Here is a 26276-nt window from a genome sequence, read left to right as displayed (position 1 = left end):
CATTGAGAAATATCAAGTGTGTTAACCTTAGAGAACCTGACTTCAGAGAACCATCCTAAGAGAGACCGGCCCCCTGTCTACCTTCATTAACACCTAGGGTCTCAAAATTATTCCCTCCCCGAGACACACACCTGTGGAGACTGGGAAGACAACACGATTAGAGGAAATGAAGCAGAAAGTCCTACATTAGATAAAACCATCACAGGACACCCGAGGAGGGCTTAGGTCGCAGCTCCTATGACCTGAGGGCAAAGCTAGCTCCTGTCTGGCCTCTCCATGGGCTGGCGGCCTTCAGCTCCGCCCTGTCAGGGCCCCCCACCTCTGGATGCCTCGTGAAAGCAGAGTTCAAGGTCAGCCCTGCACACACATAAGGGTCTTTGCAGACTTCAGGGTGAAAGGGTGTTGCTCACTGGTCCTGAGGACCAAAGTGCTCCTCGAAAGAGACGCGTCTGCGTAGCATCTGGCGGCACGCACCCAGGTCCCATCAGGGTAAGGAGATAGTTGCATCTTTCTATTGTAAAACACGGAATGCCTCTTTCTATTGTAAAACACGGAATGCCGTCCACATCCCGAAGCTGTGGGGCGGGGGGGCCTTCTGGAGCACGCTCTCCGTGCCCGTTGACTGTGCCTCCCAACCGTTCATTCCCCAGGGATGCCATCAGGAAGCACGCCTGCCTCCGGCAGATGTGCAACAGTTTCTTCTTAGACCTGGTCTCCACCGTGTGCTTCAAGGATAACACGCCACCAGAGAAGGACGTGATCGACGTCCTGCTAAATTTGCTCTTTGTACAAAAGGAGTTCCTAAGAGACACTCCCCAAAGTAAGTCGCTTTCTCCCTGTAGACTTAAAACCGCCGTTCCCCGCCTCGCTTCTTTATGCCGGCTGTGAACATGACCTGTCTCCCTCTGGTTTAAGGACACTGTGAACACACAAAATCTCTCTCTCCGTTCGACGACATTGTGGATAAGACCCCCGTCATCCGCTCCGTGGTCCTGAAACTGCTTTTGAAGTACAGGTAGGCACAGCGAGCGTGGAGTTTGCTTCTGGAGAGCCCTGCCCCCTGCTTCCACTTGATCTTAGCCAAAAGGCCGAGAAGCCATCTCCCCCCGGCTTCCGTCCTCAGGGTCGCTACTTTGCCGCCCAGCGCTCTGGGCTCAACTGGGAGGTGGTTCCCGATTTGGGGGAGCGTTGCCACGAGCCACCACCTGGTTTCTTTCTCTGGACTGGTTGTGTGCTCAGCGTCTTCACCTGCAGGCACATGAGCTCAGCGTCGCCACGAGCGCCTGGTGCAGATTTCAGGGAGAGGAGCGCGGTGCCGTGGCACGCGTGGGAACCCGCGAGGTGGGAACCGGCCGTGCTGAGCCTCCTCATGCCGGGATCTGAGGGCTGGAACCCCACCACGTCCCCTCGCCCTCGTGGTCCTACAGGCGCACCGCCTACGTCTCATTGCAGTGGTTCCATTGCTCTGATTCTGTGAAGAGACAGAGAAGCCCCTATGGTGCCACTGATCAGTGGTTTCGACAAATGATGCCATTTTAGAAAATTTTTAGGAAGCTGATCTAGGGCAGCTCAGGGTGGCTCAGCAGTTTAGCGCCACCTTCGGCCCGGGGCCTGGTCCTGGGGACCCAGATCGAGTCCCACATCGGGCTCCCTGCATGGAGCCTGCTTCTCCCTCTGCCTGTGTCTCTGCCTCTCTCTCTCTCTCTCTCTCTCTCTCTGTATCTCATGAATAAATAAATAAAATATTTTTTAAAAAAAGAAGGAAGCTGATCTATATTCAGAGGCTTCTTTCAGAGGACACTTTGTACACTCGGCCTGGGCACTGAGTTACTTGACACAGCATTCTTTGAGGTGATGGCAAAATCAAGAGGCTCTAAGAAATGTTCCGATAGGATACCTGGGTGGTTCAATCGGCGAAGTGTCTGCCCTTGGCTCAGGTCATGATCCCAGGGTCCTGGGATCCAGTCGCACGTGGGGCTCCCTGCTTGGGGGGAGGGTGCTTCTCCCTCTGCCCCTCCCCCCTACTCGTGTGCATATGCTCTCTCTCAAATTTTTTTAAAAAGTTCCAATGGGAACAACTATTTCTAACTTAAGTGCCCCAAAGGCAGACTCAGAATAGAGATTAGATACACATTTAAAATGCATATCTTCTGCAACCTGGTCTATGGACATTTCATTTTGCTTTTTATTTTTTAATAGACTGTAGCCTGTGAAAATGAGAAGTGCACACAACATGCCCCGGCTGCCTGCCGAAGCGAACAGTTACATCAAGGGAGAGCTCTCAGGCAATTTTCGAGTTACGTGCTGAGCCGGCCTGTTGTTTTGTGGGATACCAGTTATGATTGCAAGAATGGCTGGCATGCTATGATTACTCAGAGCTGGGTGCTTGGCAGGCATTTCCTCGAACACAAGCAAAGGGAGCCTGTCAGGGGAAGCAACTGATCATGTTCATGGCTAAGGATAAAATGCAAACTTTTTTTTAAAGATTTTATTTATTTATTCATTAGAGACACACAGAGAGAAAGAGAGAGGCAGAGACACAGGCAGAGGGAGAAGCAGGCTCCATGCAGGGAGCCTAATGTGGGATTTGATCCTGAGACCGCAGGATCACACCCTGGGCCGAAGGCAGGCACTAAACTGCTGAGCCACCCAAGGATCCCCAAAATTCAAACTTTTAAGCAAATATTGGAATTTTTGGAAAACTCATACCGTCCCCCATGAGCCTATCAGCTTCCTCATGCATAGGGACTATTTGATGGTCCAGGTTAATGAATGCGAGGTTTTTTTTTTTAAATACCTCATGGTACAGAAATGTCAACCTTTGCAAGATCCGCATACCTCGTGAACCACTGTTTTCCAAATGGCCAATGCATGATATCACAGAGTCATGCATTGGTTAAAAAAAAAAAAAAAAAAAAAATCCATTCAAGTGCAAGATAGCTCACTTAACCTTAATGTAATTCAGTATGAAAAGTGCCTTGACATGGTCTCAGATTGCACATTGCAACTAAGCTTTAAAAATTATTGTTTATCAAGTTTTGGCATTGTGTCAAAGAAAGATATTTACCATCACTAGGAAATACTGGGAAAATATTCCTTTCCTTTCCAGTGACATAATGCGTGAGATCAGACTTTCTTCCCGGAGCAAGATTGGAGGGCCCAGCTAAATTCTACTAAACCAGGCATTAAAGAGATTTGCAGGGATAGAGAACAAAAGGGCCCTCTTCTCACTAATTAATTTTTGTTCTGGAAAATAGTTTGTTTTTTAAAAAATGTTTTATTTATTTATTTATTTATTTATTTATTTTATTTATTTTTGTTATTTTTTTTTAAATGAGTTAATAGTTTTCTTTTTTTTTCAATTCTAATTTCTACTATTGTAAATATCAATGAATACAACCCACATAAACAAAAGCCTCTTGGGGTTCTCAATGATTTTTAAGACTGTTAAGGAGTTCTAAAACCCGAAAGTCTGGGAAGAGCCGGTATAAAGATGGAATTTTGTATTCCTCCGATATTGCACTAAAGTATTTCAAATAAAATATTACAAACTATATGTCTATATTTATACAGGGAGAGAGAGAGATGGATAGGTAGGTAGGTTGACCGATACTTTGTGTGTGTCTCTCTTCTTTTTTTTTGACATGATAAAACCCGAGATCACCAGATACCATATTTTTCCTCCCATAGCTTCCAAGAAGTAAAAGATTATATCCAGGCTTACTTGTCCCTGCTACAGCAGAAGGCCCTGGTAACTGAAGATAAAACCGAGCTGTACATCCTGTTTAGCAACTGCCTGGAGGTAAGCACAACCCCGGACCTGTCCTGCTCGCCTCCTGCCAACCGGCTGCACCATATGGTTGATGCAGTGGAAAGTGTGTCTGAAAATTTACAGAATATAACTTTTGTCGGTGAAGTGACACAGTTGCAGGCACACACGTAAATAGGGTTTCAGCGGGGCGCCTGGGGGAGCTCAGTCAGAAAAGCATCTGCCTTCCACTCAGGTCATGACGTCAGGGTCCTGGGGTCAAGTCCTGCTTCAGGCTCCCTGCTTCTCCCTCTGCCCCTCCCCCGACTCCTCTGTCTCTCTCTCTCTCTCTCTCTCTCTCTCTCTCTGTCAAATAAACAAATAAAATATTTAAAAACGGGGGTGGGGGCTGTTTCAGCAACCTTGCTTCTGTCCCCCATGGCTGTGTGTACTGCGACGCACGGGCCTGGGTGAGAGAATGGAAACGTCCCCCCACCCCCCGCCCCCCACCCCCAGGTAACCATGCCCGTCTCCCACTGGCCAGCCTACAGCCGCTTTTCTTTTTATTCTCTGTATGTTTGTTGCTTCCCCAGATTTCACACGGCCTGTGAGAAAAGGAGATCATACGGCATATTTTTTCCCCCAGATTTTCTCTTCCCCTCCTTCCTGTCCCTGAAATAAAAGGGATGTTCATTCCCCGTGATTCGATACAGTTACCCTCAAACTTAGGGTATTTCCTTCCTGTTCTCCACCGTCATGCTTTGGAGATTTTGGAAGGTTGGAGAATGTGCATATGAAAAAGAACAACATCCTGGCGCACCCGAGTGGCTCAGTGGTTGAGCACCTGCCTTCGGCCCACGGTGTGACCCCGGGGTCCTGGGATCAAGTCCTGCGTCGGGCTCCCTGCAGGGAGCCTGCTTTTCCCTCTGCCTGGGTCTCTGCCTCTCTCTCTGTGCCTCTCATGAATAAATAAAATCTTTAAAAAAAAAAAAAAAAGCCCTTTTCTTTCCCCTGGTGCCTTCCTCCCTAGGATTCACTGTACGAGAAGACCAGTGCTCTGTCTACCAGCGAGGAGCTGAGGTACCTGAGAGAAGAAGGAGCCTTTCTGAAGACCTACTCGATGTGGTGCAGCCCAGAGCCTGCCAGCGAGGCCTCCGTGGAATACCTGCAGGAGATGACCCGCATCCGCCTGTGTCTCAACAAGGCTTCCGACTTCCTCAGCGAGCTTCAGGACAGCTCAGGCAGGTCCCCTTCTGCACCTTTCTCTACCCCAGGCTTCGAGACTCCATTATTCAGAGATTGGGGGAGCAGGGGAAACTGGTTCTCAGAACCATCCCAGTCTGCGTTGTGTCCCCTTCTCCGGTGTTTTTCACTGTGAGTTCCTAGAGACCAGGGCGCCCACTTTTTGCCTGGCTCGGTGTCCGAGACAGGCGACCACAGGTCTTCTCTGCCGCCGTCACTCACCCCTCTCTTGGGCCCTGCAGAGACGGCCAGGGAGAAGCAGTGCTACCTGCAGCAGGTCGAGCGCTTCTGCAGACAAGCCAAGAATGACTGGTACCGGGTGTACCTGGTGCGGAAGCTCTCCAGCCAGCGAGGGATAGAGTATGTGCAGCAATTCTGTGCACAGGGCCATCCGGCACGCTGGATCTTCCCGGAGGAGGCCTTGCTGCGGGAGGTGAGAACACCTGGCCTGTGCCCCCACCCCCACACTGCCCCGTGACTGCTCTGGTCCCTTGTGTCTCGCTTCGCTTAACTTGACCCAGCTCGAGATGACGCTGAGGCGGCCTGTCGTAGGGGACAGGTGCGTGCATTGCTGCTGGTGTGGGGCCTCTCTGCAGGGAAGTTTACCTAAGGCATCGCTTCTGGTCCAATGTGACATGTGGAAAGCCAAAGAATGGTTCTGTGGCTTTCACTTTCCACCAGTTAAAAGTAATTCAGCTTGCAGAAGTCCTTGCTCTCCTCGGCGGGCAGAGACAGAAAGCATGATTTTGAGGATGATACAACAATATAACAGCACAAAACCCCAGCTTGCATTTTTTGCTGCCAGTGGGAGCAGTCGACCTACTAGCACTCACTTGCCCCTGGTCTTCACCCTCGGTACAGGCAAGATGCAGCGATGGAGTCTGCGCCGCCGCCTCCTCCACTCCCCCTTCTCCCCCATTTCTCTCCCACTCTCACCTCTGCACTGGACAATGAGGAGGAGGAGGCGGCGCCGCCCCACACAGCAGGGGACTGTCATGCCCAGGGCTGGACCTCTGGCTGTCATGCCCGGATCATTTACCTATCCAGATGATTCTTTGCCAACTGTGCCCTCACCCCCTTCCCCTGTGATTAACCCCTGTGTTCCTGGGCTTGCAGGAGAATATGCTAAGCCAGATGGATCGATACCTGGTGCATGGTGACAAATATAAGGCTCTTCGTGACACAGTGGGCAAAGCCATCCTCCAGAACGAGCCCCTGACTACTGTGGCTGTTCTGAAGGTAGGACCAGCCCCGGGCCTCCCTCTGTACCACACAGCGCCCCTTGGAATCCTCATCTGCCTCATTGGCGTCAAATGACGCTGTGGAAGAGGCACCCAAAGCCACTCGCCATATTGGGCGTCGCGTGTCCACGACCGCGGCGTGCCTGGCCCAGACAGGAGCCCTTTAGCTACTGAGTTAGGGGACAGATTTGCTGGACCTTGCTGACCTGCCAGGCCAGGGCTGTTGCAGTGCCCTCCTGACTGCTCACGTGCATTACTTCCTCCGAGGTCACCCTGATGGCAGGTGCGGGCAGCACTGGGGAAACTCCTTCCCATGCACATCCAGGATTCCTGGCGGCATGACGAGGGTGTTTATTTTCATAAAGAGGCAGGGTCTTTAGCATCTAATCTTTATGCAGTTTTGGTCCTTCTTCCTCTTAGAGTCCCTGTTTACCCTGGCCCTGGGCTGGGAAGCCAGGGAGTTAATAAATAGCCTCGTTCTACTCTGAAGTTTCGAGGGGCAGCGAAGTGGTCAGAAAAAGAACAGACGGTGATTTCTGTTCCTTGGGTCCTAAGCACTCTGATAAACTCTGATAAATCTCCGTTGTGTCACAACGGAATGTCCATGAGCCTCGTGGTCTCAGAGTCACTTGCCAGCGGCAGCCCTCAAGGTGCAGGGTGTCGGGCTGCATCAGCAGGACTCTGGCCGCAGACGGGCCTGTGTAACAGCTGGAGCCTCACTGGCGTCCTCATTTCTTGCTTCAGGGGGGCAGGAACCACGATCCTGAGTTGGCGGCCCACTTACTGTTAGTGCTCTTCAGAGAGGTTGCCGTGCTGTACCAATCCTGCAACACTAGCCTCCACCCTAAGCCAGAGGTGAGTGTCTGCATTTGAGGAGGTGCACGTCATCTCCATATCCAGAGGGACTTTTCTGAATAGAAGTAAAAGCCATAAATTATGCCCCATTTTTTTTTTAATCTAGGATGGGGTTTTCAACTTTTTTTTTTTAATTTTTATTTATTTATGATAGAGAGAGAGAGAGAGGCAGAGACACAGGCAGAGGGAGAAGCAGGCTCCATACACCGGGAGCCCGATGTGGGATTCGATCCCGGGTCTCCAGGATCGCGCCCTGGGCCAAAGGCAGGCGCCAAACCGCTGTGCCACCCAGGGATCCCTCAACTTTTTTTTTTAAGATTCACTAATTTATTTTATTTATTTTTTTTTAATTTTTATTTATTTATGATAGTCACAGAGAGAGAGAGAGAGAGAGAGAGAGAGAGAGAGAGGCAGAGACATAGGCAGAGGGAGAAGCAGGCTCCATGCACCGGGAGCCCGACGTGGGATTCGATCCCGGGTCTCCAGGATCGCGCCCTGGGCCAAAGGCAAGCGCCAAACCGCTGCGCCACCCAGGGATCCCCACTAATTTATTTTAGAGGGTCGGGGGAGGGGCAGGGAGAGAGAGAGCATCCCAAGGCGACGGTGCACTGAGCGGGGAGCCCGACGCGGGGCTCGATCTCATGACCCCAAGGTCACGACCTGAGCTGAAATCAAGAGTCAGATGCTGAGCTGACTGCCCACCCCCCCGGGCGCCCCTCAGCTGTCCTACATGGAGGAGCAACTTTCTGTTTGACCCAGAACTTTCAGGATGATGATAAAAAGCAAAGTCAAAAAGATGAGATGCTGTTGTTCACAAAGTAGAATGTCGCAGTTAGCGCTCGGCCGTGCGGCGCTGTTTGCAGATGGAAACGCTCCTGTCTGATTACTGCCCCTCGAACCGTGTTTTCCTCCATATTGAGGCATAGTTGCATCCACACGAACGCCTGACTTAAGAACAAACGTTTGGCTTCACATTCATCTTCTTCTTTGATATATTTTTCGATCTATTTTCTCCTGCCAGCAATGTGAGGCTCTGAACGCGTTCATCGAGGAAGGCAAGATCTTTTCTTCTCCGCACATGAGGCATTTTGCAGCATCCCTGGTGAACAACACGCTGCCCCTGCTGAGGACAGGTCCCAGGGACAGCAGCCTCCAGGGCACAGTGGCAGAACTGGCTGTTCACACCGCAGCTGTCCTCCTGTGTGGACAGGGTGACATCCTGGAACCCCTGAAGAGTCTGGCCTTCTCCCCGGCTGACATGGTGGTAAGACCGGCAGGTGGGCGACGGCTGGGGGGATGGCATCTCTGGCGGCCTGTCCCCGGGGCCCTTTTGAAAGTGTCCGTGTCACGGCTCCTCTCTTGGCCTGTGTCCCACTTGATACCCAAGTCCACGGTCACGGAGAGCCTTGTTCTCTTTGCCCCTTGGAGACCTTGGAGGTGGACAAGGGGGAGAGTCCAGAGTCCCCCTGTTGCCCAGGGCAGTGGCAGTTGGCCCAATCTCTCGCCTTCCGGCAGCCTTCTCTCTTTCTCGGCTTTTCAGAACTCTTATCTTCCGACGATGCCCGAAGACTTGCTGGTTCAGGCTCGGAATTGGAAGGGTCTGGAGACCCTCTCCTGGTACAGTGAGTGTCGGGGTCTGAGACGGTGTCACATCCTCTGCGCATTGACGAGGCTCCCGTGGTTTGTGCCCAAAGGTCCCAGATGTTTGCCTTGTTCTGCTGTCGGGGCTTTTGCAGACACAGGGCGCACGGCTGACTGCGGAGGACGCACACCAGGCCCTTCCTGAGTCCGGGGTGGGATCCGCGTGGCATGCGCTTCCCTTGCCTGGAGTGTGAGCCACGCCAGAGGCTTGGGCAGGGGCCGGCTCCTGCTACAGCGGAGTTTATTTTGTTTGTTTTTTGTTTTTTTTTAAAGATTTTATTTATTTATTCATGAGAGACACAGAGACACAGGCAGAGGGAGAAGCAGGCTCCCTGCAGGGAGCCACCCGGGCATCCCTACAACCGAGTTTTTGACCTGAGGACAATTCTCAAGACACAGAACTGGGAGCTCAAATTGTTGTTGCCTGAGAAAAACATCCTTTTTTTTTCTTAAGTTTTTATTTTTTTTTTTAAACAGGTAAAGCCAGGCCTTTCCTGGCTCCCTCTTTTTTTTTTTTTTTAACTTTATTTATTTATTAGTAATCTCTACATCTAACATGGGCCTGGAACCCACAACTCCAAGATCAGGAGACTCATGCTCCTCCGACTGAGCCAGTCAGGTGCCCCCGAGTAAATTATCCTTATAAACCAGCTATAAAAGTTGTCATAAAACATGCTCTTGGGACGCCTGGGTAGCTCAGTCGGTTAAGCATCCAACTCTTGGCTTGGGCTCAGGTCATGATCTCAGGGTTGTGGGATCGAGCCCCGGGTCAGGCTCCATACTCAGGGCATCTGCTTGAGATTCTTTCTCTCCCTCTGCCCCTCCCCCCCACATTCTCTCTCTCTCTCTCTCTCTCAATTAAATAAATAAATAAATAAATAAATAAATAAATAAATAAAATCTTTTTTAAAGGTCCTACTCTTTAAAAAGAAAAAAATCAAAAAGAAAAGGAGAGTGTAAAATGGGCTGCCCCTGCCTCCCAGAGCAGCCCCATAGGAGACTGTAACGGACTTTCCCTCTGCTCCATCAAATGAAGCTCATGCATATTTTTTACAAACGTGCTCAGGACATGTTAACTGTACATCCTGCTCTGATTTGGCCTGAGAGGAGAGTGTTGGCTTTCTTTTCCTCGGGCCGTTAGGTAAAACCTCACCAGCCAACGTGAGTCTTGTTGTTCTCTTAACAGTGTGTCCCAACGGTCACCCGTGCTCTGTGGGAGAGGTGAGTCTTGGTATTTGGGATGGTGTTTGCAGGGCTCTAACGTTGTTCCTCTAGATCTGAGCAGGAGCACGTGGGGGAAGAGGTTGGTGAGGGTCGTGACCTTCTAGAGAGCATAGACTCTTTCCAGGGCTGTTTAACGGTGCTCCAGCTAAACATCTAAATGGTGCAGGGGATCTCCAGACCTACCTCTGTATTGTGGGCTGTCATGAGCTGTGGTGGGGCGCCGAGTGGCATTCCTGGCCTCAACTCACCAGAAGCCAGCCACACCGCATGTGGCAACCAGAAATGTCTCCGGACATTGCCAAAGTCCCTCTGGGAGTCAAAACTGCTGCTAGCCATTGTGCCCAGCCCCGGCTGCATGGGGTCAGCGATGCGTGTCTTCCTGTGATGGCAAGGTGTTGACTGGTGGGTCCGTAGGCTGGGTCATTGGCCCAGACAGGAGATGTGGTCTAGACACCAAAGGACGGGATAAAAGAGACGCTGGAGCTTAAACCCTGGTGGAGAGAGCTGTGGGTTCCTCACCTCTGCATCCCGCAGCATCCGGCCAGGGCCCTTCGAGGTGTCTGCTTGCCCAGCAACAGGCTGTTGAACTGAACAGAGTAAATGAGAGACCTCAAGGAGAAAATCCGATATATACGCTGTGCGTTTCTGGGGTTTACTCACTTCCTTGTCTGCGAAGCAGGTAGTTCGAGGCACATTCTTCCCAGGACTGCTCTCGGCTCTGACGGTCTGAGGTCTGGGGCTCGAGGCTGGTTTGGCTCTGTGACACGCTGTGATTCACAGTCTGCAGTAGCCCACAGCCAGATTTGGAAAAATGAGGCTTGCGAAGGAGCAGATCATATGGTTATATATATATTATTTTAAACAAAGTCCAAACTGAGTTCAGGAATTCAGTTTGGAGGCTGCAGTAGTGTTCTGGCGCTAGGTAGTGAAGCCCTGGAGTGGTGGTCGGGGGAGTGGGGAAGACCAATGAGTGTGAGAAAGGAAGGCAGATCACATATTTGTCTACAAAGTATCTATTTGGGAATAAAACTCAAATGGTCACTTCTGCTTCAAGAGTCCAGATTTCCTCACATGCACCATATTTGCATGGAGCACCTGCCCTGTGCCCCGTGGCTCCTGCCGCCGCCAGCACGTCTTTGCAGGAAAATGAGCAATCCCAGTGCCCTCAGCTGCCCCCGGAGCCAAGCGTGGATTGGCCTGCATGGTGCATTTGCGCATGGAGCACTCCTCCTCCAAAACTGAGCTCGGGCGCTTTTGTCCTTTGTCCTAGTGCGGGAAGCCAATGGAGAAGAGCCACTGCATTGACTGTGGTGTCCAAGTTGGAGGGGTTAACCACAGTCCTGAGACCGGATTTCATGTTATCACGTACGTAAGAGGGCATCTCCTTCCTAAGAGAGTGAACCACGGGTTTGGGGGCTGTTTCTATTCCAGTGGATAAACTGATGCAAAGTACAGTATTAGTTACTGTTACGCATTTGGGCCCATGTCACATCGGACCTCAAGGCCCAGGTCCCTGGGCTACGGTGAGGTGTCTCACCGGTCACTGGCTAACTGGGCTCTTGAATGTAAAGCAGACCACACGGTAAGATGTGTTATCCAGATGTCTTCCGTTTGGGTCTGGGCTGTGTCCCCTGTAGGAATGTGTCGGACACATACAAGTGACCTAATTCAGAGGGACATTGAAGGCTGCAAAGCCACAAATCGGGCTTTTGTCTATCTAAACCCATAGTGTCTCACTTGTAAACTCTTAGCTTCCTCACTGCTTGCGGGAAGTGAAGGAGGCACAGCCCAGAATCCACATGCACGGCTGGGGTCCGCATGCCAGCCTTCGATCGAGAAGAGTGTGGTTCCCCGTGCACCCCCCACTCCCCGCCCCATGGCAGGTGGGGCCGCCCTGTGGCCATCACACATATGGGCTAGTCTGGTGCCATGATTGTTTAAAATGCCCTAGTCTGTTATCTCCACAAACCTTCAGAATGTTCCAGAATCTCCAATATTTTTTGCCACAGACTATATCTATCATACTGTGCCTCCCATCTAGGTGTGACAGGAAGTTCCCTGCCGGGTCTTTGATCTCAGTATTCAATTTGGGAAGATGGGACGGGTGCGCCCACATCCCGATGTCCCACACTCAGACTGTCCTTGGCCTGCCTGCTGCCCTCCCCGTGCTGATTTCAGGGGGAGAAGCAGGTGTGGACCTCTGTCCCGACACACGGCCCCCGGGATTGCACAGTTAGCCACTTGGCTCAGCCATGTCGCGCTGAGAACGTGGCGGGCTGTGGTCATCCAGGAAGGAGAGGCTATACAAAGACCCCAAAGTGAGAAGTGTGGGCGCGTGAGGATATGTCCCGGAACGCCGTTTTCCTCAAAATGGTGAACCTCGCTTCCAACTCCCAGGAATCCGGGGTATGGCCCTAGGGCTGAGGAGAGATGACCGTGTTCAGTGTCCACCCTGTCTTCTCTCGTCCTCTGCAGAGACAAGACGGACAGAACACAGAAGGGCCACGTGCTGGGAGCCCCGCCGTCCAGAGACAAGGTGCTGGTGTCTGACCGGGAGCTGGCCCCGGACGTCTTCCTGCTCATCCGGTTGCTCACACACCTGGCCCTGCTCCTGGGAGCGACCCAGAGGCCTGAGGTACAACACGCCCACTGTTGCTAAGCCATGGGTCCGTCGCTCATTTGTAACGACCACTGTAGGTTTCTCACAGTGCGTCCTTTTGTCTACAAAGTACTGGCCACCTCCCGTGGATCGGAGCCGTGTGCTGGTCTGCAGAGCCGTACATTTGCACGTCCTCATCTCCCCGCTGCGGCGTACGATGGCGGGGGGAGGGGGGCGGGGAACCACCCATCAGGTTACATAAAAGCCATTTATTTATTTTTTATTTTATTTACATTCAGTTTGCCAACATATAGTATAACCACACCCAGTGCTCATCTCATTGTGTCTTTTTTTTTTTTTTTAAGATTTTATTTATTCAGGGAGAGAGCATGCAGGGAAGAGGGGTGGAGGGAGAGAGACTCTCCACTGAGCACAGAGCCCGACACAGGGCTCGATCTCACGACCTTGAGATCATGACCTGAGCTGAAACCGAGTGTTGGATGCTCAACTAACTGAGCCACCCAGGCGCCCCTAAAATCCATGTTAAATGAGCACTCCACGTCTCGGGGTGCACCCGGGAGCAGAGAGGCTCCTGTAACCATGACGTTTACCTTTCTGGGAAAAAAAGAGCATCCTGTGCCTCCTCTGATGAACTGTGAGAGCAAAATGTTGGGGCTCTGAGAGTTCTTTTTTTTTTTTTAGGTTTGTACACAGTATAGTAGGTTCAATGAGTTTGGGATGAGGCCATTCCCATGTAAGCTTACAAACATGCATCTTGGGGAAGGAAGACGGGTTTTGTGCTGCGTGGTCTTGATGCATTAAGAACAGAGCCATGAGGGTCTGTGTCGCGCTGACGATGTCGAGGGCAGTGGTCCCCAGGCCGCGCCCCGTCTGCTCTGCCGCTCGTTTGATGCATGCTCCGGCCACCTCACGAGCATCCTCTGAGGAGCCGCCTCTGGCTCAGTGCCGGCCTGCCCTCTGGGGCCCACGGGGCGTGCCGGCCCCCGACACACTAGGTCTTATGTCTCACAGGCTGTGATGAACATCATCAAGCCTCCAGTGCGGGATCCCAGCAGCTTTCTGCAGCGGCACATCCACAGGGACCTGGAGCAGCTGGCAAAGACGCTGGGGAGGAGCGCCGACGAGGCCACCACCACCGTGCACCTCATGCTGTGCAGCCTCCTCCGCGGGCAGCGCCGCCTCTCCAGCTGGAGTGAGCACATGGGGTGCTGCGGGGGGGCAGGGGCAGGGCTCACAGAGCCTGAGCCAGATAAAGGGAGCTGGGAGACGGGTGTGGAAGAGCGGACAGAAGGATGGCTCGCCCTTGCGTTTCCCCTGCGGGTTAAGACCTGAGCTAGCAGGGTCGTGTGCACAGGGGTGTTAGGGGCACACGCCGCGGGGAGGCTTAGCAGTTTCGGGCGCCAGCCTGCTGTGCTGTGCACCATCTCCGGGACGGGCCATGTGTGAGTCATCACTGGCCGGACACCAGTGTCTGGTAACTTATTGAGATGTGTGCTCCTTGGACCCCTGGTCTGTCTGTGGGGCCTTCTGCTTTTCCTGAGGACATGGCTGCCCAGGCTGCCTGACCGTGTTGACGTGTCCACGGTTTGCTGTGTGGAAACGTGGGCTGCAAACCCTGGTGGTCACTGAGCTAAACTGAAATCCATAGATAGGGACGCTCCATAAGGTAACTTAGGAAAACGGTTCTGAGTGATGGCATCGGGAGTGACTTGGTTTTCTTTTTTTTATCTGTTTCTTCTCAAGATCATGGGGTTGGTGGGAACAGCAGGAACCATTTCTAAATACTCAGGTTAATTTAGGAAGAGGCACCCCACCTGCCCCCGGGCCTGAAAGGGTGTGTGATTTCAGTGTCACCTTTAGGTCGTGTTCACGGAGCTGCCGTGGTTTCCGTTCCTTGGGTAACTCACATGTTCCCTTGTAGGGCCTTTCTGTTTCAAGGCAAACCTGGAGACCCGAGAGCAGAGAAACAGCTGGGAGAAAGCCATGCAGACCCTCCTTCTCCCTGAGCTGGAGGTACGCGGCGGCCGGCAGCCCTGCTGGGAGCCTGCAGGCAGGTGTCCCGGGTGTGTCGCAGGCGCTCGGGCCAGTGTCCCTCGCGCAGGTGCTGTTGGGGGCTCTGGCCGCGCCCCAGCCCAGGGCTGAACCCCCGGACACTCCACTGTCCTGCTGTCTCTGCGTCCTCCTCCCCTGAGGCTGGGCAGGCAGGTGGAGGGGTTACTCTGAGTCCAGAAGGTGCAGGTGGCTCTCGCTCCACCACCTTTTACAGCAGGATGTGGGAGCAGCAGACAGACAGACAAACTCTCATGCAGATAAGAACAGTACTGTCAGATAAGAACAGTACTGAGAGTTTATGAGCTCAACGGGAAGTAAAAGTCAGTAAAAGATCAGGCTTAGAACACAGGCCTCTGAATCTCCTGTTTGGGGAGACGAAGCCTGCACACAAGGAGCTTGTAAGCGGTCACAATGGACACAGCCAGTGCGACCACCTGCTAGGGCGCTGGGCCGCGTAGGGCAGACTCCCCAACTGGCCCGCTGCTGAAGCTGCGGGGTGTCCGAGCCCACATGAGTGGCTCACCTCGGGGCCCCTGGGCCCTTCTCTCGCCCAGCACCTGGAGAAAGCCCTGCTGACGGTCACTGCCAGCATCAGCCAAGATGAACGGATCAGCTCCAACCCTGTGGCCAGAATCGTGTACAAGGACCCAACAGTCTTCCTGCCCCACCTGCCCGGGAAGAGCGTGTTCCACTGCTCTAAGATGTGGACCTGCAGGAGGAAGGTCACCGTTGACTACCTCCAGCACATTGTGGAGCAAAAGAACGGCAAAGAAAGCGTGCCCATCCTCTGGAAGTTCCTGCAGAAGGTAAGGCTGTCCCGCTGTGACCACGCACCCACCTGTCCCCGGTGCCAGGAGCCCCCGGCCATCCGTGAGTGTCAGTTGAAGGAAGAAGTGTTCATCAGGAGTGCATGACCAGGATCAAATGGCCCCAAACCTCCCCTGTTCCCAACCTGGCCTTGGGGCACGGGGGCAGTGCGGTGAGCTGGCCCCGTCGTCAGACCGCAAACACGGCCCGGGTCAGGCTGGTCTTCCCCAGTCGGCTGCTGGGCTGATGCCCTCTGCAGCAGCGTTCCCAGTCCAGCAGAAGTGTCTGTCGGCCGGTGAAAGGGCGGGAGCTCCCGTGGACAGGGTTTCCCAGGTCTCCCGTGGAAGCGCCCAGTCCCGTTCCGCTGCAGATGCTTGGGTCCCATCCTCAGACAACACGCAGCAGCCTACGTTCCCGGCCCTTCTGCTCTCAGCAGATTCTCTGTGCACCCAGCCCCTCCCAAGGGCTCATGACGCCAATTTCTTTCACGAGCTTTTGGCAAACCCACATGAGGTGTCGGCCCCACGAGGGCAGGGGCTTAGTCCTGTTCATGCCTCTATTCTCGGAGTGCAGGATGCTCAGCGAGTGGGTAGCGGGCCCTTGTGAGGGACACAACGGCCTCGCTCCCGTCCAAGCAGCCCGACGCAGCGTCATGTGACCCAGCACGTTGCCCAGACCGCGAGCAAACAAACACGGGTCCTGAGCCAGCCCCAGAGTCTCCCCAGGGACACGTTCTAGGTGAACTAACACGTGGCCGGGCCGTCTTCCCTCTCCAGGAGGCAGAGCTGAGACTCGTGAGGTTCTTGCCTGAGATCCTGGCCCTGCAGAGGGACCTAGTGAGGCGGTTCCAGAACGCTTCCGAAGCCGACTACCAGTCCATCCGATCCTTCATTAGCAGCCACCAGGGAGGTACGGCTCTGCCCTAGTGAGATGTCGGCTCCCCAGTGTTTGTGGACCTGGGCGATTGCTGCAGCTGGGTCGGGAGAGGTGCCATCAGTGCCGTCCAGGTGCTACACGCTGTGGGCTTTTTAGGGCAAAGTGGCAGGTGCGTGAATCCCGCCAGCCTGCCAGAGGCTGTGCTTCGGCCACACCCGCTGCCACAGCTCCAGCCCCGGGAGCGCCATGGGATGCTCCTCTCCAGAGCTTGGGGTGTAGTCACTTGGACCTGACGGGGCAGGTGTCTTCCACGGGGATCTCAAGAAGTGTTTTTTTTTTTTTGTATGACAGATGGGTTGAAGCAGTTGTTTCACAGAAGAATCCAGATCTTTCTGTCAACTTGGAATAAGCTGAGGAGATCACTGCAGACCAACGGTAGGCCCCACGCCCCCTGCCTCCCGCCCAGCTCTGCCCTGCGATCCCACGGTGCCATGCCCCATGCGTGTCACTTGTGACCCTCTGGGTGGAGGCGGCTGGGACCCACGAAATGACCTACCGGGAGGAATAAATCCCTGGTCACCTTTGGTCTGTCGATACAGACTCAGGACGGGGTTGGGAACGTTGGACGCCAGTCAGGGGGAAGGCGGAGCCATCAGGCATCCCCAGCTCCAGCCCTGTGGCTGCGAGGTGTCCGCTGCCCTGCGAGTGGCAGCCAGACAGGGCCGGTGGGGGCCTCTCTGCTCAGAACACTCTGTCCCGCGAAGGTGAGATCAAGCTGCCAGACAGCTACTGCAGTGCCGACCTGGACATGGACACCAACTTCGAGGTCATCCTGCCGCGCCGCCGCGGCCTGGGCCTCTGTTCCACCGCCTTAGTCAGCTATCTGATCAGCCTGCACAACGAGATGGTCTATGCGGTGGGAAAGTTCTCCGACGAAAACAACAGGTGAGCGCCTGCATGCCTGCAGGGCACAGGGCACACGTGAGCCCCTGGGTCAGGCTCTGGGGGGCACACTGGATGCTGAGACTCCACGTCGTCCCCCAGCTACTCCGTAGACGCCTCTGAGGTCACAGACCTGCACGTGATCAGCTACGAGGTCGAGCAGGACCTGATGCCACTGATCCTGTCCAACTGCCAGTACCAGGTGGAGCAGGGCAAGGAGACACTGCAGGAGTTCGACCTGGAGAAGATCCAGCGCCAGGTCACCAGCCGCTTCCTCCAGGGCAAGCCCAGGATCACCCTCATGGTGAGGCAGACCCCGGGCTGATCACTGTGTTGGCGTGTCTGTTCTGGGGAAGTCGGCCCGAGTGTGGTTTTCGTCCCACTCGTGGTTTCCGAGCGAGGCAGGGTGGGAATGCCTGTGCAGCCCCGTGCTCCCCCAGAGGCCATGCCCCCGGCTCTCCCGAGCTGCTCCCGGGCCTCCGTCCCCCTCATCTTCAGGTCCCAGCAGACCGGTTGTTGGATCTCTCCCCCAACAGCCCCTGGCGGCTGCACCTGGGCTCTCCTCTCCCTGGGTAGCCTGTCACCTGGCTCCACGGCCGCCCCATGTAGCTCCCGCTCCCTGCACCCATCCCTACTGTGACTACCACGCAGCCCCCACTGCTCCCCTTGGCAGTCGATCCCCGGCGGGCATCCCAGGGGGTGCAGGGTAACACCCACGCTGCTCGTCAGGCCTGTCTCCGGCCACTGCTCACAGACTGCGTGGACTCCTGTGACCTTGCACACCGGACTGCCCTCCTTCCCTGCACACACTGTGCACCCATCATGTCTCTCCTTTTCGTTTTCTCCGGGCCAGTGTTGTTCCTTCTGGGCCCGGTGGAGACCTTGTGCATCCGTGAGCCCCCTCACTGCCCACAGTTAGGCCCTGAGCTGCGTGGGCACGGCATCACGTCAGCTTGCGCTGCCCTGTCCCAGGCCGTGGCCCGTAGTGGTTGGCCGACTGCAGCAACCAGAGGCCCCCACATTCCTGCTCCCCCCGGCGCCTCGCAAGCCTGCAGTGCTCTGCGTGCTGGCATCTGCGTGGCCATTAAGGCGAGGCCCAGGCCCCTCCCTGCATTTCTGTTGGCGCAGACCGCGGGTGAAATGCAGATGTCACACGGCAGCAAGCGGCACGCTCCGCCTGGTGATGCGCAGGACAGCACGGCGTTGCCACGGAGTTACTGTGCAGGAAACCCCACGGCGGATTCCATTTCCAAAGACTGTTTTCTTTCTCAATTTAGGGAATACCCACTCTGGTGTACAGACGTGACTGGAACTATGAACAGCTCTTCATGGAGATCAAGAACAAAATGCTACAGGTGATCGCAATGCACCTTATCATTTGCATGGTGCTTCCGCCTGATCGTGGTGCTTTCCTCCTAGGGGGACTGCTGGGCCTCGCTTGGGCCTTGGCCCGGAGCACCACAGGGTGGCCTCCCTGAGCTCCCTGAGTCCGCCGCCCTTTCCAGGGTGCAAGCAGGACAATCAGCCAAAGCGTTCCTGCTGAAATCCTGGCTAGCTTCTCAGTGATGATGTCACGCCGGGTAGGCTGACGCACAAGGTCCAGAGAACTTACCTATTCCTGGCGTTTGGATTCCCATGTGTGGAGTGTGTGTGTGGCGTGTGTACGCATCCACGTGAATATCCCCACAAAACTGTTTTGAGGGCTCCGTGACTTCGGTCTGTGTCTGTAAAGAGTCCAGAGTACCGCTGCCACTTAGGAGTCATGACGTGTTAACTGTCATTATGGTTCACGGGGTCGTCCCACCTTGTGCCCTTGGCAGCGAAGAAGGTAAGCGGTGTTGCCAGGTAGCGATGTGCGGGTAGCCCCAACCGTGGACCCCTGTCCTGCCTTTGACTCCCTAGAAACCCCTCCCCAACGCGACCATCAGCTCCATCCGCGGACAGCTGCCATCCTACAGCGATGGCTGCAAGGCTCTGTCTGTCATAGAGGTCACTCTGGGGTTCCTGAGCACGGCCGGCGGTGACCCCAACATGTCCTTGAATGAGTACGTCCAAGACATGCTGCGCATGGGCGACCAGGCAGAACTGGTACTAAAGGTGGGTCTTGGCTGGGGTCACCTCACCGTCTAGTCCACACTGCCCTCCTGCTTCCTGCGGGGTTGGTGCCAAGGGGGGGGGGCCACAGACCGCACTCTGGGGCCAGAGGCAGAGACGCACCTGCAGCGCAAGACTCTGACTAAGGCACGTGGCAGCTGGGCAACCCCCCTCCGCCCCCCTGCAGCACTGCAGCCACCTGAGGCCACCTGGCTCTCCCGAGACGCGGCCTGAGGTGGGGATGGGGGGACACTCTGGAGGTGAGGCCGTGGCTGGTGGTAGGGTAGGGAGGCATCTGAGGGTCGGGGAGCCGAGTAGCGGGGGAGCAGAAGCCCCACCACGCCCGCCTGTTCGCGCTCAGCCCCACGTCCTGTTCAGGAGCCCGTTGCTCTTGCAGGCCTTCAACAGATGCCAGCTGAAGCATGCCATCGCCCTCTGGCAGATCCTGTCCGCCCACAGGTCGGAACAGCTGCTCCGCCTGCAAAAGGTGAGCACAGCTCCGCTCCCACCGCACCCGCACCCGCACCTGCAAGGGCGCTCCCCCTCCCCCCAGCTCCTGCTGCCTCCCTCCTGCTGTGTTCTAGGAGCCCTTCAGGGAAATTAGCAGCCGGTACAAAGTTGGTCTCAGCCCAGAAAATGCCAAGTGTCTCAGCACTTTCCTGAATCAGATGGACCTCGACGCCTTCCTCCTGGAGCTCCATGAGATGATGATCTTGAAACTGAAGAGCCCCCAGGCCGAGGACAACTTCAGACCTGAGTGGAGGTACGTAGGGTTGCGCAGGTGTCCCGCGGTCCATCCCGTGATCTTTCCCAGATGGGGAGGGGGCCCCCGCCTCACCTCAGGAGCCCCGCGCCCTGCTGTTTTACCCACTCCGGGCACCCCACGGGCTGGCCTCTGGGGTTTGGTCTCTGTTGGGTTTTTTAAAGTAATTACAGAAATCCTATATTCTTGTTATAACAAGTGTACTTAGGTCAGAGATGTGCATTTTACTTATTTTTCTTTTTTTTTATTGAAGTGTAATTAATGTAATGTTATGTTAGTTCCGGGTGTAGAATGTGGTGATTCAGCAGTTCTGTACGTTACTCAGTGCTGCTCAGGCTACGAGTACTCGTAATCCCCTTCACCTGTGTCACCCGTCCCTCCACCTCCCCTCTGGTGACCACTGGTTTGTTCTCTGTACTTAAGAGTCTGGTTCTTTTGTTTGTTGGTTTCCTCCTTTTTTCTTTATCTGATTTGTTTCTTAAACTCCACAAATGAGTGATATCACACGGTACTTGTTTTCTTCTGACTTACTTCTCTTAGCATAACATCCTCTAGTTTGATTCACGTCGTTGCAAATGGCAAGATTTCATTCTTTCTGATGGCTGGGTAATATTCCACGTCTTCTTTATCCATCCATCCGTTGATGGACATCTGGGCTCTCTCCATAGTTTGGCCACTGTGGACGTTGCTGCTTAACATTGAGATGCAGGTGCCTCTTCAAACCACTACATTTGGATCTTTGGGGTAAATCCTTAGTAGTGCAATCGCCAGGTCATAGGGCAGCTCTATATTCAACTTTTTGAGGAACCTCCATACTGTTGTCTACAGTGGCTGCACCAGTTTGCATTCCCACCGACAGTGCATGAGGGTTCTGTTTTCTCCCGAAACCATAAAATTCCTAGGAGAAAACATAGGCGGTAGTTTTTTGACATCAGCTGTAGAAACATTTTTCTAGAAATGTCTGCTCAGGCAAAGGAAACAGAAGCAGAAAATAAACCATTTGGACTACACCAAAATAGAAACTTTGGCACAGCAAAGAAAATCATGAACAAAAGGCAACCTATGGAATGAGAGGTTTTTGCAGGTGACACATCTATTGGGGAGTTAGTACCCAAAACATATAAAGAGCGTACATAACTCAACACCAGAGAGAGAGAGAGGAGAGAGATGTGCATTTTAAACTCGACAGAAAAAGCCACACTGGGCAGCCCTGTGGCTCAGTGGTTTAGCGCCGCCTCAGCCCAGGGCGCTATCCTGAAGACCTGGGATCGAGTCCCACGTCGGGCTCCCTGCATGGAGCCTGCTTCTCCCTCTGCCTGTGTCTCTGCCTCTCTCTGTGTGTCTCATGAAAAAGTAAATAAAATCTTTAAAAAGAAAAAGCCACACCAACACACAGTATATGAGAATACCCAACGCTGGATACTCTCCATTTTGGCCAATCCATTGGCCAAAAAACAGGTCTCATTTTCACTTGTATCTTCCTATTTCCTAGATATTTTTCCAATGTATCTGCTAGTTTTGTATCTTCCCCTGAATTATTTCTTGACATCCATTATGTTTCTTTCGGGCTATCCTTTCTCATCCTCTTAAAAGATTTAAGATTAACCTCATATTTGTTATGTTACAAATGCTCTCCCTCAGTCTTGAATTTCAAGGAAGCCAGACCTGGTAGCTTCTTTGTATAAGGACTAGGAAAATGCACCCACCAGGGTCATCCTCACCCCCCCGGGTGCGAAGTAGCCTGCCATACTTTGTCTTGTACAGTTATGGTTTCATGTTGTACGCGGGCTCTGTTGACCGGTTTATTTTTTATGTGTGGTGTGAGGCAGGGACTTACCACTCCTGTTTTCCTACATGGATGGTCCAATCCCAATGCTCCTCGCCAGCACGCTTCGTATTTGCAGTTTCTTCCATCACGCTGTCTGGCACACATATGCACACATTTGTATTCTTTGAACATATTCAACGAGTCTTTACTCTCCTGGACTTTTAGCGTAGAAGACAAAGATCTCTTTCCTAGAGAATTTAGCATCTTGCTAACCGAAAATATGAAATGGAATACAAGCTTTTTTCGAATGGCAAAGCTGCGTGCTCATAAGGCGGGTCCCATTCGCGGAGCACCTAAGGGGATGGGACCCGGCAGCCACCAGGGTCAGCTCCATTCCGGGGTGTTTGTGTGGCGCGGCGTGGGGAGCAGCAGGTGTGTCCTGGAGCCCCCAAGCCCCGGCCCTAGGCCCTGCTCAGGCATTCAGTCGTTGGTTGGACCCAGGGACGAGCGCTAAGGCTGCCCTGGCCTTCCAAGGGACAGCGCCTAACCTTCTGGCTCTTTCCTTGGTTTTTCAGCCTGAGAGACACCCTAGTAAGTTACATGGAAACCAAAGACAGTGAAATTCCTCCTGAGCTAGAGTACCAGTTCCCAGAGGAGATCCTGCTGAGCAACTGTGTCCCCGCCTGGAGCCTGGCTGTCGGGCTGAAGCGGGCTCGGCAGGCAACGTAGAGCCCGCCCTGCTGGCGACTGGGGACACGGGCTCCTCCGTCCTCCGCCCCGGCGTGCTGTGCCCTGCGCCACACCGCTCCTGGAACAGATGCGCGGTCCTGGCCTGCCTCACCTCCCTCCCGGGGCTGGGGGCGCTGCCGGGAGGGGAGGCCTGGGGGCCACGCAGGCCGAGGAAGCAGCATTCTTGGTTTTGCTTCCGTTCTCTCGCTAACGCACCCTACACGCACGGGGAGAGTCCCGCTTGCTTCTTCCTTCCATTCCTCGTTTGCACAATGAAGAGCCTGGAGTGACGGCCAGATTTGCTTCTGACTCTAAAGATTTATCAGTTAAAGTTGGATCAAAGGCATGCTTCCGGCATTCTCATGGGAACTTCTGGACGGTCCAGCCTCCTGCTAAATATATGCGTGGTCTTGACGTGGCCTCAGTGTCCCTGACGTGGGACTCTCCGGTCCTTCCTCTGAATCTCAGCCACGGCATAAAAACAGACTCAGAACACAGAACCCACTAAGTTTCTGAAAAAGGAAAAAAGGAAAAGACTAGCCAACCAGCTCTGATCCTGTGCCTTTCTTACTGTGAGAGTTGGGTCTCTTTTGCACAATGTCCTCGGATACTTGTGGCCTCCGGACGGTCTCCTGCTCCCAGGTGGCTCAGCACCCATCGGCACTGGGACGACTGCTGTTGACAAGTCACAGGCAAATGTCTTCAGTTTACATTCTGAATGAGTTAATGACTCCATCAACTTGAAACCGGGTCCTCGGGGTGAGAGCTGCAGGAGCGGAAAATGCTGCCAGGACCGCTGGGACTCTGTAGCTACAGTGGAGGAAGCCTCAGGCCGAAGAAACTGCCCCCCACGCTCCTCGGGGTCTGATGAAGGGGATGCACGGGAATCCAGACCCCTCAGAGATTAACCTGATACAACATCCATTTGCACCGAGTAAACTAGGATTGCTCAGATTCTAGACTATGCACAGGTACCCCCCCACCTTCCACCAGGGTTGCCCATTTCGTGGACCAAGGGGGTGGGGGGAACTTCTTCAGGTCCTCGACTTGCACTTGGAATTCCTTTGATACCTCCAAGTTGGGACGGAGCTGGTGTGGCCATCAGGTGCTGCTCTGCGTCCTCACCGTGCCACACCTTACCGGGGGAGTCCGGTGACAATCTTGTGCTATAAAGCTTTTTTTTTTTGGCTGGGAATTTCCCCCCTACTTTTATGAAAGGTTTTTTAATGATTTTGTTTTGTATGCTATGCTTTCAAAGCCTTAACTGTCTTATCTAGCATTATCTCATTTGTACAAAAACACACTGGCGTAGCACAGGCAAATGTAAATTTTATTATACTTGTCATACTTGTTTTCAATAAACTTGAGTTTTGCTGCTAAAAGAATCCTCCTCTTTGAGGGCAGAGCTTCTATTTATGGCAAGTAGACATCAACTCAGCTTTGGGGAGTAAAGGTTTTGGGAGGGTTTTTTTTTTTGTGAAAATGAACTAGTAGACGCATCCATAAGAGTGGAAGGTTCCAAAAACAAAATGCACTCTGCATTTGATGGGATGAATACAGGGGGTTTACTGTATGTTGGCAAATTGAATTTAAATTAAAAAATTAAAATAAATAATAAAACAATTGTCAAATTAGGTTATTGTGGATAAAAAAAATAATGAACATCTAGTATGATAATCTTGAACTCCAAAACAAATTAAACTGTGGTAAGTATCCTTTGTTTGAGAAATTAGTAAAGCATGTTGTATATTTGGGAAACTTTATCTGAAAAGATTCAAATAAAAACATCTCAGTGGCTTTTAAAAAAAAATTTTTTTTTAAATGTACTATGGTGCAGAACGTGGGCGGTAAATGTTTGTCGGGACACAAGAGCAGCAGAGCTCGGGGTCCACTGTTGGCCCCCGGTCCCCAGGCGCCAGGCTCTGGGGCAAACACGTTGGCCTCGGCCTCACAGTAAACCCGCCCTCCCTGCCTAAGACATTTTCTGGAAGACAGCAGCACGCCTGCTGACACGTGCAACGGTTCCGCCTCGGTCAAAGGAAATAGAGACGCGCAAGTGAGAGACACCCGGGTGGCTCAGTGATTGAGCGTCTGCCTTGGGCTCAGGGTGTGACCCGGGGGTCCTGGGATCGAGTCCTGCATCGGGCTTCCTGCGTGCAGCCTGCTTCTCCCTCTGCCTCTCTCATTAATAAATAAAATATTTACAAAGATATAGGCAAGGGATACGCAGTAAGCTCCCAGCTGGAGTGCTAAAATACCACTTTAGGGAGGAAATTGCATGTTTTCTTCTGAACAGAAAAGCTCGCCCGGCGGAGGACTTGTGGGCTTCCAGAGGGCTTGCCCCTGAGGTCACACGGCTCTTCTTTCCGCAGGATGTTTCCAGCCCACCCCGGGGTCCCCTGCCCCCTTTCCCTCCTCCTCCTCCTCCTCGTTCCCATCTCCCAATCGCGTCCACCCGCCTGGACGGTTCCAGCTCCTTCTGCTTTCGGCCCAGGCAGAAACGGTCGCTAGGCGGGTGTGACTCCCCCGTAAGTCTCCACCGCCGATCACTGTCTCCTGTGTAACACCTTGGTGTGTGTGTGTGTGTACGCTGTACCTCGTGTCCCGGGGCTGCGGGATTTCCTCATCTGTTAACGGAGCCAGCGTGGGACACGCCGGGGGTTCCGGGATTCAGGCAGCACTGTCCAGGTCCATCTCGGTCGGTCACTAAATGAAGCTCGGGCGCCAGCATCGCAAGTCCCCGTTGACACTGGAAAAGCAGCAAAACCAGAAAAGGGCAAATGCTGAGCTCACGGTGTCAGGGTCCTGGGGACAGCAGGACCCCGCTTCCTTGTGAGGTGGGAGCCATCTAGGCCAAAGGGGAGGGGAGGGGAGGGGAGGGGAGGGGAGGGCCCTCCGGCCTCCCCAGCCCCGCCTCCCAGCCTGCGCCCTGCCGAGTGTGCCCAGCGGTCCCAGGTACCCCGAATGCCAGCGCCGGGGCCACCCTTCTTGCCCCTGCCCTTCTCTGAATCCCCCCAGCATATTAACTGTGGGCCAAATGCCTCACTGGCCGCCTTAGGTGCGGTGGCCTTGCCTACCCCAGGACCCTGACAGGGCTGCACCCTTGGCCCGGCTCCCTGTAGCCATGCCCCAGAGGCCTCCCGAGGGCGTCCGCCTCGGGCAGCCGCGCCCCAGGAGGCTGCAACCCCCGCGTCCAGCACAGGCCCTGGCACAGGCGGCAGGGCCCAAGTATTCACTCAGCGGAGGAGCTTAGGGCTTCCAGTCCATGTTCCCACGACCCCGGAGTCTGGGCCCGCGGGGGCTCCGTCCTGCTCTCAGGAGCTCACCGAGGTCCCCGAGGTCCCCAGACCTAAAGTCACTGTGCCGTGGGCCGGGCGACGCCCGGAGAGAGAATGGCAAGAGGGAAGGTCAGTCCCGTTGCCCGCGCTGTGCACTGCACACCGCGCTGGGGGGGCGGGGCGGGTCCTGCCCAGGCCGCGAGGGCTCGCAGCTCCCCGTCCGTCCCCGCGAGGGCTCTGCCCACGTGAGCCCGGGAGCGCTCGGCCCCCCGGCGGGCGGGCTCCCCCCGCGCGGCCCTGCTGCAGGGGCGAGGCTGGGGGGCAGCGGGGCTCAGCGAGCCTCCCGCCGGCAGGCGGCGGCGTCCCAAAGCCTCGCCCACCCCGCGCCCCCGCCAG

The 26276-nt window shown here is 54.2% G+C and overlaps 1 protein-coding gene and 1 long non-coding RNA gene across 10 annotated transcripts in view; one reads left to right on the top strand and one right to left on the bottom strand.

Annotated features, from left to right (window-relative positions):
- Window positions 1-23987, top strand: part of RNF213 (ring finger protein 213) — a 97898-nt gene extending 73911 nt beyond the window's left edge. For 5 of the 9 annotated variants that reach the window (XM_049114529.1, XM_049114528.1, XM_049114530.1 and 2 more), the window contains 25 exons: window positions 651-820; window positions 916-1015; window positions 1255-1341; window positions 3691-3802; window positions 4779-4989; window positions 5233-5423; window positions 6107-6229; window positions 6976-7086; window positions 8108-8350; window positions 8627-8708; window positions 9914-9948; window positions 11222-11316; window positions 12427-12586; window positions 13583-13763; window positions 14493-14584; window positions 15178-15429; window positions 16207-16339; window positions 16658-16741; window positions 17071-17251; window positions 17351-17552; window positions 18526-18603; window positions 19151-19345; window positions 19740-19829; window positions 19927-20105; window positions 22449-23987. In XM_049114529.1, coding sequence (XP_048970486.1) covers window positions 651-820; window positions 916-1015; window positions 1255-1341; window positions 3691-3802; window positions 4779-4989; window positions 5233-5423; window positions 6107-6229; window positions 6976-7086; window positions 8108-8350; window positions 8627-8708; window positions 9914-9948; window positions 11222-11316; window positions 12427-12586; window positions 13583-13763; window positions 14493-14584; window positions 15178-15429; window positions 16207-16339; window positions 16658-16741; window positions 17071-17251; window positions 17351-17552; window positions 18526-18603; window positions 19151-19345; window positions 19740-19829; window positions 19927-20105; window positions 22449-22602 — 3541 coding nt within the window. In that variant the 3' untranslated portion in view covers window positions 22603-23987. Of the gene's footprint in view, window positions 1-650; window positions 821-915; window positions 1016-1254; window positions 1342-3690; window positions 3803-4778; window positions 4990-5232; window positions 5424-6106; window positions 6230-6975; window positions 7087-8107; window positions 8351-8626; window positions 8709-9913; window positions 9949-11221; window positions 11317-12426; window positions 12587-13582; window positions 13764-14492; window positions 14622-15177; window positions 15430-16206; window positions 16340-16657; window positions 16742-17070; window positions 17252-17350; window positions 17553-18525; window positions 18604-19150; window positions 19346-19739; window positions 19830-19926; window positions 20106-22448 lie in introns of those variants that run through there. The other 4 variants (XM_035720349.2, XM_049114527.1, XR_007413130.1 and 1 more) reach the window with 3 other exon arrangements.
- On the bottom strand, window positions 20324-26254 carry LOC112672906 (uncharacterized). The gene is made up of 3 exons (XR_003144597.3): window positions 25929-26254; window positions 25199-25351; window positions 20324-21003 (listed from the first exon to the last, which is right to left on the bottom strand). It is a non-coding gene; the product is annotated as an uncharacterized LOC112672906 (long non-coding RNA).
- Between the last annotated feature and the right edge of the window lie 22 nt (window positions 26255-26276).

This window comes from Canis lupus, chromosome 9 (genome assembly GCF_003254725.2).
Source record: "Canis lupus dingo isolate Sandy chromosome 9, ASM325472v2, whole genome shotgun sequence".
Taxonomy (NCBI): Eukaryota; Metazoa; Chordata; class Mammalia; order Carnivora; family Canidae; genus Canis; species Canis lupus.
The sequence above is the reverse complement of the archived record's forward strand: the minus strand, read 5'-3'. Positions and strand labels throughout refer to the sequence as shown.